At 37.7% G+C, this 12,504-nt stretch overlaps 1 protein-coding gene and 1 long non-coding RNA gene across 8 annotated transcripts in view; one reads left to right on the plus strand and one right to left on the minus strand.

Moving 5' to 3' along the window:
• The window catches only part of LOC108969569, a 319,863-nt gene that overhangs the window by 260,781 nt on the left and 46,578 nt on the right, over positions 1-12,504 (minus strand). The window lies entirely within an intron of this gene.
• LOC108969561 (titin-like) overlaps positions 1-12,504 on the plus strand; it is a 259,294-nt gene that overhangs the window by 232,031 nt on the left and 14,759 nt on the right. For 5 of the 6 annotated variants that reach the window (XM_018934354.1, XM_018934361.1, XM_018934355.1 and 2 more), the window contains 4 exons: positions 6,260-7,835; positions 7,918-8,147; positions 8,216-9,580; positions 9,650-12,451. In XM_018934354.1, coding sequence (XP_018789899.1) covers positions 6,260-7,835; positions 7,918-8,147; positions 8,216-9,580; positions 9,650-12,451 — 5,973 coding nt within the window. Of the gene's footprint in view, positions 1-6,098; positions 6,143-6,259; positions 7,836-7,917; positions 8,148-8,215; positions 9,581-9,649; positions 12,452-12,504 lie in introns of those variants that run through there. The other variant, XM_018934358.1, reaches the window with a different exon arrangement.

A 12,504-nucleotide genomic window follows, 5' to 3' on the forward strand; every position in this document is an offset into this window, starting at 1 on the left:
TATTTTATTTAAAGCACTTCTTATATTTCATAAATTTTCTAAAATTTCGTTTTTGATTTGAAGTCATTTTTAATATTTTTAAATTCTTTTTAATTTAGGTTTCTTTTATTTTACCTTATTTTACAATTTTTCTATTCCATTTTATCTTATTTATTTTACTATATTTTATTTACATTTAATTTGTATAATTATTTTATATTAAAATGCTTTAATTAACTTTTATTTTCTTTTGAATTTTTACACCTTAGGTCTAAATATTCGTTAATTTTTTCCAATTTCCACTATGAGTAATCGATTGGTAGAAACTTCAAAAAATAGCTCTTAAACCTCTGCAATCCTCATTTATTTATCTAATCTAATTGTCTCCTAATATTTATTGCTTATTATTGGAAAGAAAAATTCATATCTCATAATCTACTCTTTTATATGTAATATTTGAAAATATATCTCTTCTCTCATATTTGTAGGATATTAAATTCTCTAAAAAAAATTATCCACTTTAGAAAACCCATCATTCAAAAGTTATTTAAAGTTACAAACTAAATATTTTTTTTTTTTTCAAGAACTTTATAACTTTAATTTTTGAAAATATTTTTAACTCGCCAGCAAAAAGTTGTTAGAATACCTTTAATAACTTCATAACGGCGAATTGGTTTCCGAAAAAAACTTTCATATGAAAGTCGAATTATAATATTTTTCAAATTATATATAGATGAACTAATTGTCACCATAATTTATAAAACAAACTTCCGAGCTACAGATACTTCGAGTAATCCACAAAAACACTTCGACTTAGAGAGAATTCGAGTTATGGAAAGAAATTTGTATGAAATTTGACTTCTACTGGCAGTGTAAGAGTTTGAGTTATGGTGAACTTCGAGCAAAAGAAGTTCTAGTTCTGAAAGTTCAAACAAGAAATTATAATTCCTTCAGCTAAAAATGTTGCTTAAGCCTTTTATAACCAACTTTTTTTGAGCAAATTTTCAAAATAGACAACTTTCATCCATTTGCCTATTTTTTGAAAAATTTTATGCTTTTAGGATGCTCACAACATATCAAAACGCACAAAATCAGTAATTTTTACACTTGTTTGAAAAATTGTACTCGTATTTGGATTACATACAAAAATTAGTTAACCCAATTACAATTCTGAACGCTAGGTTTTCGGTTCGTTATAATTTATATGTTTATACTACTATATGATACCCCTATTTGTACATTTTCAAATAAAATATATTTCATTATAGGGGTAAGGTTTTAAAGGTAAAAAAAAAAGAAATAATTTTTAGGTATTTTTTAAATATGAGTAATATAATAATTTTATTCGGACCTCTTGTTAATTATTGACCGTATTTTTGCCATTCTAGGGTATTTTTTTCATGCATAAATATTGAAGCATAAGCCGGTAACACAGCTTCCCCAGAACCACTTTAAAAAAAAAGCTGGTGGCGTTGTTCTCCATAACGTGGCTGGAGACTATCCGAAAATAAAAAACCAAGAAAATTACTCAAATCTTCCCCCCATCGTCTATAACTTTTTTTTTTTTGGGATTAAAAAATTTTTGGCGGCCATTTAAAGTGAAAACTGCTATTTTCCACTAAAAAGTTCCGCCATTTTATATGCCAAAAATGTCTAGAAAATTTGAAATTAATCTGTCAGGTCTTTGGAAAAGTAGTTTTGAGAAAAAGACGTCTAATAAACTAAAAAAAAATTACAGAAAAAAGTATCATATATTGTCAAATAATATGCAGGGTCCGAATGCACAAAAGGTCCGTTTAAAATTACTCAATCCATATTTAAGAAATAAATTCGCTTTTCACCATGAAAACCTTACATCCCCTTTCAGTTCCATTATTTATCATTTTTAATTATTATGACTTTAATTTATTTTTGATTTATAAAATGGTTATATATTGGTTATGTCTGACACATTTATGCTGCATACATATGTATATGTAATCTAATGTACTGAGTCGTAAGCAATAAAAAACTCAGTTTCGATTTTTTGATGATAAGTTATTTTGCATTTTTTTATTAATTTAGTTTAATTTTCTTTAATACAAAAATAACTTACTATCTGTTGCCTTAAATATCTTCCATTATTTTGGTATATGCAAAAAATTAAATTAACCATTTCGTTCAAAATCATTAAAATATTATTTAGGAGCCAAAGTTCATAAACCAAATGTGGTCTACCGTAGGATATCTATTTTATTACCCTTTTTAATTAACAATAAACGTTTTGATTATATTTTGGTTCATATGAACTCATAATTCATTGGCAAAATAAAAATTAAAAATTAAATTTTTTCGCCACAAATGTGTAAATATCACATAAATACGAAAAACTAATCTTAAAATTTACAGAACCTACATATGAAAACATACTTTTATTGTCTCAAAAATCAAAAAAAAAAAAATTAAAAAATGTATATTTGTATTAATTACTTTAGGAAATAAGCCATAAACAAAATTTTATTAGAAAATAATTACCACCTCCACTCAAAAATCACATTCTAAAAGCATTTCTGCGCTGTTTGCATCAGCACAGTCATTTGTGGAATGAATCAATTGGAAAATTTAGAATCTCTGCAGCTAAACTTATACATAAAACACATATTTATTTTGTGGTGGATTGTCATGGTGTCCACTCATCACCGAGCGATTTGTCAGCTTGCCAAAAATGCAGCTTCATATACAAATGTACATAACTACAACGCTTATGGTATACATATATGATAAACTGTACATAAGTATAATATGTAGATAAGTACATACTAATATATGCAAATTAGTACATAGGTTTGTTGACACATAAATATTTACCGCTTACATACAATATATACCAATATGCATATATGTATGCATATATGTATGTATATAATACATAAATGTTTGAGAAAAATATTATGACTCACACCACTTAATTTTCTCAAATGCCTCTATGTATTGGTGTCAATGAGCTTTTTCGGATATTGCATTGCTCAGCGCTACAAGGTCGCTCTTGCCATTTTGCCGGTGACTGTTCGTCGTTGGCAGTGTGATGAGTTGGCACTTGCCCAACGCTCATAAGTTGACCACACTTGGCACCGATGATGAATTGTTTGATTAGCCATTTGAAAGGATAATTGGTGACGAATGCGCATTTTGACGCGGCCCTGTCATAAATAGAAGTTTAATATCGTTCATATTTATTGGAAAAATTTCTTTTTTGAAATAAAAATTTAATTCCTAAAGATAATTTAATTTTTGATTTCCAAAAAAAAAAAAAATTATTTTTAGGGGTTAAAAAATCGTCACTAAACTATGATCTAGACATATTTGTATTATTTCTCGTCTAAGTAGTCTTCAGATTATTCATTTTATGCCAATTTTAAATTTAACGTTGAGATATACATATTTAAATAAGCAATAAATATATATAAATCGGTCATAATGGAATTTTTCAAGAAAGACCAAAGTAAATATTATCATAAAGATGGAGGTTGTCACAGAAATTTTGTTAAAATATAAGCCATTTCTCTCATTCTAAATTAAATAGTTACAAGTATGGAGTTTCAGTTTAGTGTCTGTTTATTCAGACCTTTTATGACTAAAACCGATAAGTTTTTAATATTATTTCACATTTTCATTTACTTATTGTTATTTTCTATTATATGATATTTTTATTTATACTTTATTTTTAAAAAATTATTAAGAGCGTTTAATAAATTTGTAAACTTCAATTAAAAACAATAAAATACGTTAACTTCGTTTGCACCGAAACTATAATAAACAAGGACTCGATTGCGTTCGAGCCGCTTTTTGGAAGGAAAACTGCGTGTGCACAATTTCATCAAGATCGATACCTCAAAAATAAGGAACATATTCTCATTTTTTTTTTTTTTTTTGTTTTGTTCTTTAATGCAAAATATTGGAACCATATTTCTATTTTTGTTGTGTTTCGACGTAATATGAAAAATTTTGGGTTCTCAAAATTTCAACGCTCGAAAAAAATACGTATAAACCTTTTCGTAAACAAGAATTCCTAATGTTTACGATTCCTTTGTCAACCTTCAATTGAGAAATACGTTTCGACCTGTTTTTCATAAACAAAAAATTGATATTTTTAAACAGATATTTTTTTCTTTCAAATTGGAACTATTTTCATAGAACCCTATTCAAGATATACCAAATTTATTAATTTTCTTCTAACAGTTCAATATTATTGATATTTATACCTATTAAGACTCCAGATTTTCATGAGAATCCTTTCGAATCAAAAAATAGAGTGAATATCCGCGATAACTATATATAGTTTTATAAATAAATTAACGCAAGATTCAATTAACCAAAACTCGTTTAAGCAGATAATTTACTGATTGACTGAAAATATTCCTCGCATGTGTAATTAGAAAAGCTGCGAAAGTATTATCTTAATTGTATTCAAGTTCCCAATGGTGTAATTTAATGGAATTAAAAAAGTACACTACTCTTATAAATTTTATAAGGATTTTTTGCATTTAACCTACAGAATCTATGAAGGCTTAATAATGACTCAACGGCCGACCCGCCCCAAACAATGGCAATCCTTACTTGTTTTTAATTTTTCTGATGCAACAGATTTAGTACTAAGTTATAAAATTAAGTCAGAATGAATAACTTTGAACGTTAGCCCCAAGCAAATATGTGCAAGAGGTGATGTGGCGAATCGAACACGCACATTTAAATTGTTAATTGAGTAAATTTGATTGTCCAGAGGCCCCACGTTGACTTAAAGTAACCCGTTTTGTTTCGAAAAATATGTAAATACGTTTTAATAGCTCTCAATATTTTAATAATTTTATTGGTTTTGATAATTTTCTAAAAAACCAACCGCACAAAAGTTAGAAAACCTATAAAAGTTCTTCAGAAAAATGTGCTACTTTCAAAATTACATTTTACACATATTAGAATTTGAAAATTGCTCAATGAGAAATCACAATGGAAAAGTATCTAAAAATAGGTCACATTCCACATGCCGACACTCGTTCCGTCAACCACTTGACACACATAAACTCATCACACCGGCGCATTCTAGTACCTTGTCAACTATTGGCCCGGCCCTTCACACCCAAAGAGCCATCAATCAGAAAAGTGGGTCAATATATTTGGTCGCACTAAATACACATAGACAAAATAAAAATAGGTGTCTTCAAAAATGCGAAGAGACTAAATAAAAAATATGCTCTATGTAAATTGCTTTAATGTGTTATATATATTCAACTCGCTCTAACACACGGACGCTTAGTTGAAGCAGAAGATTTCCAAAAAATTTTCAATCAAACGAGTACTTTACTCTTTTATGTGGCGACAAACAGCTGTTAGCACCTGCGCAATACTTACCTTCAGTGCGAGTATGCGAGAGAGAATTCCAGATCAGCTGTTTCGAATTCGAAATCTCCCATTATTAATTCAAGCAATGTTGTGGCTATTTTTAAGGATGTTATTTTCGCAATTGAAAATAATAACATGAAAAGTGAGCCGAATTGTAATGAACTTTTTAGCAATCTAAAAAACAAAAACAACACAGCGGTGAGTCATAAATTGGGGAAGCGTTCATTGGTAGTCTTAGAAAATAAGATGAAAAGGCGATACTAAAAAATTCCCAAATAGTGACATTGGCAGTCAAGAGCAATGCGCCTCGGGGCACTCGAACTTAAAAAAAAAAATTTTTAAGACTTTAAGAGCCCCTACTCTCTTATTTTCACACATACTACTTGTAAACTATGTAGGATATACTACATATATATGTATGGCACATACATATCCCATATCATATATGTATGTATATAATATATATGCCCTCAAATTTATTTAAAAACCCTATATTTTGGAAACTCTTGTTTTGAGTACGAAATTTTTTATTTCCTTTCAACTTTTTTTTTCAATTTTCTTATTTTGATTTTCAACTTTCAACTTTTTTTTTTCAATTTTCTTATTTTGATTTTGAATTTATAGACAGTTTTAAAATTTTCATTTCAAAATTCTCCCCTATTCTAAATATTCTTTTTCCGGCACGTAAACAAAAATTTTCCGTGAAAATTCTAAACAAGCTTTTAGAGCTTGTCCAAATTCTCAGTAAAGAACCGCTGCTCTTTAAATGATTCCATCATGAAAAATGGTGCGCATTTTATTCGCAAATTCTTAAGAAAATATTTCCGCTGCTTCTCTTGTAAGCATAAAGCCACGATTTCTAAATAAAACTAATTGATTTCTTAAATTCTCTATTCTCTTACAGTACAACATGTTGGCGCAGGCGGTGCCTACACTCCGCCCGCACTGACTCACGTCTACGGTCAAGGCGATATTTCACCACCGATCTTCGAGCAAATTTTCAAGAATGCCCGTTTCGCTCAGGGCGGCAATGCCCTGTTCGAGGGTAAACTCCGTGGCAATCCAAAGCCATTCGTTTCTTGGACCCGAAAAGGCGCACCACTTCTCGAGTCGCAAAAGTTTCGTATGAGCTACAATGAGGCCACCGGTGAAGTGTCGCTACTGATTAATCAAATCGGACCCGGCGACGAAGGTGAATACACATGCACCGCACGCAATCAATATGGTGAGGCCATATGCAGTGTTTACATTCAGCCAGAGGGCGCAGCAATGCCTGTACTGCAGCCTGTGCAAAAATTCGAAAAATCATTGTATACCAACGGCTATTCGTACACTTCCGTCGAGGAGGAGTTCCGTGTCGATACATTTGAGTATCGTTTGTTACGTGAAGTACAATATCGTGAGGCTATTACACGTCGTTCGGCATACGAGCTGGATCAATATTTGACGCAAGAATTGGATCGTACCATGGGTCCAGCACATGCGCCACAAATTAGTCAGAAACCACGCAACTCGAAACTTATTGAAGGTTCTGATGCTGTTTTCAGCGCTAAGGTTGGCTCTAATCCCAAGCCACGCCTAACTTGGTTCCATAATGGACAACGTTTGGTAGCATCGCAAAAATACGAAACCACTTATTCCAGTGGTATAGCAACGTTGCGTGTTAAGAATGCTACCTACCAGGATGCTGGTCATTATACATTGCTCGCCGAGAATACACAGGGTTGTGTAGTCTCTTCGGCCGTTTTGGCTGTCGAACCAGCTGCCGAAACCACACACGAACCGAAGCCGGTCGATGCGACGGCTGAGCAATTGGAAGCTGGTAAAGCCTTACCACCTACCTTCGTTAAGGGTTACACTGATCGCGAGGTTACCGAGGGACGCATGACACGTTTTGATTGTCGTGTGACTGGTAATCCCTATCCGGAGGTTATTTGGCTGATCAATGGTCGTCCTGTCAAAGATGATGTGTCGCATAAAATACTTGTCAACGAATCCGGTAGTCACTCGCTGATGATTACCAGTGTTAGCCGTTTGGATAGTGGCGCAGTACAGTGCTTGGCGCGCAATAAGGCTGGTGACGTTGCCATCGAAGCGCAATTGAATGTGTTGGAGAAGGAACAAGTTGTCGCACCACAATTTGTGCAACGCTTCAGCACAATGACCGTACGTGAAGGTGAACCCATCACTATGAGCGCCAACGCCATTGGTACACCCGTGCCACGCATTACATGGCAAAAGGATGGTGTGCAGATTAATTCGACTGCTGAACGTTATATCGGTATTGATGGTGGCGCTACATGCTTGGAAATTCCACGCGTCAAAGCCACCGATGCCGGCTGGTACCAATGCACAGCACAAAACATTGCCGGTTCATCTGCGAATCGTGCTAGACTCTATGTAGAAGTACCCAGAGAACAACCAACGCCTGAGCAAAGACGTCTCAATTTGCCACGTCCAACGAAAGTCATCGAACCAGAGTGAGTAAACTAATTCCAACATTTAGTATATATGTAACTTGCAATATCTTAATTTTGTCACTTTCTCTTTTCAACACTAAAGGCCCGTGCCTGGTCCAGAGATAATTTACCTACGTCATGTAGAACGCGCAAAGCCACACTTGCGCCCTGGTGAGGAAGACCGTGTCTACCCACCACCACAATTTATTATACCATTGCAAAATGTGCAACAGGTCGAAGGTAACAGAGTGCATATGGAGGCACGCATCGAACCTGTTGGTGATCCAACTATGGTCGTAGAATGGTACCTGAATGGGCAACCATTGGCAGCAAGTAAGTTAACAGCATACAACCAAATTAATTTTTTCCTATATTAATTTAACTCTCCCTGTCTCATGTAGGCTCACGCGCTACCTCTGTATTTAAGTTTGGTTTCATAGCGCTTGATCTTTTAAGCATTATGACACACGACTCCGGTGAGTACATGTGTCGCGTCACCAATGCGGCCGGTGTTGCCGAATCCCGTGCAATTCTCTCTGTCATTCAGCGTCCCTCTATCGAGCAAAGCTCTCAGAATCCAAATAGTTTGCAATACATCAATCAATTGGAGGATTACTCACGCTATCAGCGTCAGGAGAGCTCTGAGGAACTCATGAAGCAAGCACCCGTATTTATTCGTCCATTAAGAGATTTGGGCGATTTCGAGGAGGGTAAAAATGTGCACTTTGAAGCTCAAGTTACACCGGTTAATGATCCCACCATGCGTGTCGAATGGTACAAGGATGGCCGTCCGATAACTGCGAGCTCGCGAATCACTGCAATCTTCAACTTCGGCTACGTCTCCCTAAACATCTTGCACCTACGGGCTGAAGATGCTGGTTCGTATACAGTGCGTGCAGTTAATCGTGTGGGCGAAGCCACCAGTACTTCGAACATCCGTGTGAACATACGTTCCGAAGTAACCGCCGACTTGGGCATACCCGAACAACAACGTTATATTGAGAAGGTTGAAGAGCTGGAGGACTACAGGAAATCCCAGCAGCGTCGTCATGTACAGGAGGTGCCTGAACCAATTGCGCCACCCCAATTCAAAAGTCCAATCCAAAATCAATTGGACATACGTGAGGGCGCACACGCTCACTTTGAGGCACGTCTTGAGCCCATTGGTGATGCTACTATGCGTGTGGAATGGCTGAAGGATGGTCAACCGCTTGAAGCTAGCTCACGTAGCACAACCTTCTTCAACTTTGGCTATGTTGCACTAACCATTAAGCAACTGACAATTTATGATGCCGGCACTTACACTTGCCGCGCTTACAATGCCATCGGTCAAGATACAACCACCGCACAATTGACCGTTCTTTCAAAGAAGGATATCGTCTCCGATTCTCAACATCCCGGTGGTTTGGAGAAGCTACAACACTTGGAGGACTCAGCGCGTTACGGACGCACTGAGGAGGAAGAGACCAAGGTTACACAAATACCACGCTTCCTTGGTCCAATGAAGGGCACCAACAAGATTTTGGAGGGTCAACGAGCTCACTTCGAAGCACGTGTCGAGCCACAAAGCGATCTTAGCTTGCAAATTGAATGGTACCATAATGGACGTGCCATTAGCGCAGCCACACGTATACAAACCTACCACGACTTCGGTTATGTGGCTCTAGATATCTCACAAGTACGTGCCGAAGATGCAGGCGTGTACACTGTTGTAGCCAGAAATAAGTTAGGTGAAGCACAGTTGCAAGGAACAATGGTAGTAGAAAGTAAGTTGAAATTCTGCTCAAAAGATTTCTGAAGCATTAGATCTAATAAATTTTTTCATTGTTCTACAGCTCGTTCCAGCATAGATACATCTAGCATGCACCGCGGTCTTTACGAAAAGACTCAAAACTTAGAAAACAAACCATTTGTTGAGCCTCATTATGACATCGAAGAGATCTCCAAGTCGAAGCCAATCTTTGTGCAACCACTCTCCGATCACAAACCGATTCACGAAGGCAAAAATATACATTTGGAATGCCGTCTAGAGCCAATGGGTGATCCCACCATGCGTGTAGAGTGGTTCCACAATGGCCGCCCCATTACCGTAGGCTCACGCTTCCGCACTTACTATGACTTCGGTTTCGTTGCATTGGATATTGTACAGGCCATTGCAGCCGACTCAGGCGAGTATACCTGCCGCGCCACGAATCATTTGGGCTCAGCACACACCTCTTCATGTGTACGTATTATTGATCGGTCGGATGTTGTGACCGAAACACAAAACGAAATGTCGTTGGAGCAGATTCACCAACTCGAAGACTCCACACGTCGTCGCCATCATGTCGAAGAAGACATCACCATTATGCAGGCACCACAATTCACACGTCCGCTACATAATATCGAAACTGTTGAGGGCACGAATGTACATTTGGAATGCCGCTTACAGCCGGTAGGTGATCCCAGCATGCGCGTTGAGTGGTTTGTTAATGGTAAGCCCGTTAAGACTGGTCATCGTTTCCGTCCAGCATATGAGTTTGACTATGTTGCGCTCGATTTGCTCGGCTGCTATGCCGTTGATTCAGGTGTGTATACCTGCCAGGCACGTAATCAGCTTGGTGAAGCCGTTACCTCGTGCTCCGTACGCATCATTGCTAAGAGCGATCTAATCTTGGAAACACAGAACGAATCTGGTCTACAGAAGATTGCTTATTTGGAGGATTCCTCACGTTATCGTCGTAGTGAATTCGTTGATGAGATAGTTAATGTACGTCCACGTTTCCTTACACACCCCAAGAGTCTGACCAATACACGTGAGGGTGGGCATGCTCATTTCGAATGTAAAATCGAACCTGTTACCGATCCTAACCTGAAGGTTGAGTGGTTTAAGAACGGTCGTCCCATCACAGTCGGTCATCGCTTCCGTCCCATTCATGATTTTGGTTATGTAGCTTTGGACATTGTTGATTTGATTTCTGAGGATTCTGGTATTTACACTTGCCGTGCCGTCAATTTGATTGGCTCCGATGAGACGCGTGTAGAATTACAATGTCGCAGCAGTGAACAAATTGTTACTGTTACACAAAATGAAGCCGGTCTCGAGCAGATCCATTATTTGGAGGATCGTTCGCGCTATTCGCGTCGTGAAGAAATCGATGAAACTACCAAGCAAGCGCCAGTCTTTACCACTTCTTTGAAGAATGTCGAAATTAAGGAAAATCAGCGCGCACATTTCGAATGCCGATTGATTCCGGTGTCGGATCCAACCATGCGTGTCGAATGGTATCACAACAACTTACCATTGAAATCTGGCTCGCGCTTTACTGAAACCAACAACTTTGGTTTCGTAGCTTTGGACATTATGTCCTGTTTGCCCGAAGATGCTGGCACTTACACTTGCCGTGCCTTCAATGCTGTCGGTGAAGCCATAACCTCAGCTGTTGCTATTGTTCACACCAAAAAATCCATCTACTTGGAATCACAACATGAGAGCGCTTTGCCACGCCTACAACATTTGGAAGATGGCGCTAAACGTCAACGCATCAGCGTACAAGAGGAGGTTGTCAACCAGGCACCAGTTTTTACTTTGCCTGTGCGCGATGTACGCGTCGCCGAAGGTCAAGCCGTACACTTTGAAGCACGCTTGATACCCGTTGGTGATCCACACCTGAAGGTTGAATGGTTGCGTAATGGACAACCCATTGAGGCTTCAAATCGCACCACCACAATGCACGATTTCGGTTATGTTGCATTCAATATGAAGTATGTGAATCCAGAAGACTCAGGCACTTACACTTGCCGTGCTGTCAACGAACTCGGGCAGGCTGTTACCTCAGCTTCGCTCATTGTGCAATCAAAGACTTCGATTCAACTAGAAACTCAACATGAGGCGGCTATGCATAAAATACATCAACTAGAAGACCACAGTCGGTATCAACGCCGCGAAGAGGAAGAATATGTGGTTAGCCAACCACCACGTTTTGTCACGAAACTAATTGGCCCGACCAACTTGGTTGAAGGCCAGAGCGCGCACTACGAATGCCGAATAGAACCATATCCTGATCCCAACCTTAAAGTGGAATGGTTCCACAATGGCAAGGCGTTGAGCACAGGTCATCGTTTCCGCACCACTTACGACTTTGGTTTCGCCGCTTTGGATATCCTTACCGTTTATGCTGAGGATAGTGGTGAATACACCTGCCGTGTTACCAACAACTTGGGCGAAGCTGTCAACTCTATTAACCTCAATGTACAGTCGAGGTCAGGCATCATTCGTGAAACACAACACGAGGAAGCTTTGCAAAAGATCCAGCACTTGGAAGATGAGTCGCGCTATCAACGAAAGGTCGAAGAAGATCAATTCTTGGCCGAACGTCCACAATTCGGACGCCCATTACGCAATGCTAATGTGAATGAAGGCACACCCGTACATCTGGAAGCCACCTTAACACCTGTGAATGATCCAACCATGAAGGTGGAATGGTATTGCAATGGCACGCCCATTCAAACCGGTCATCGCTTCAAGACCACATACGATTTCGGCTTCGTCGCTTTAGATATTTTATACACACATGCTGAAGATACAGGCACTTACATGTGCAAGGCTAAGAATGCCGTAGGGGAAGCTGTCACGACTTGTGCTGTAAACGTAACAGGTAGGTGTCGATCACAAGCACAATGAGATAACTTGTTAAGCAACTAATTTATT

Source organism: Bactrocera latifrons, unplaced genomic scaffold (genome assembly GCF_001853355.1).
Source record: "Bactrocera latifrons isolate USDA-ARS-PBARC rearing strain unplaced genomic scaffold, ASM185335v1 scaffold_258, whole genome shotgun sequence".
Lineage (NCBI taxonomy): Eukaryota > Metazoa > Arthropoda > Insecta > Diptera > Tephritidae > Bactrocera > Bactrocera latifrons.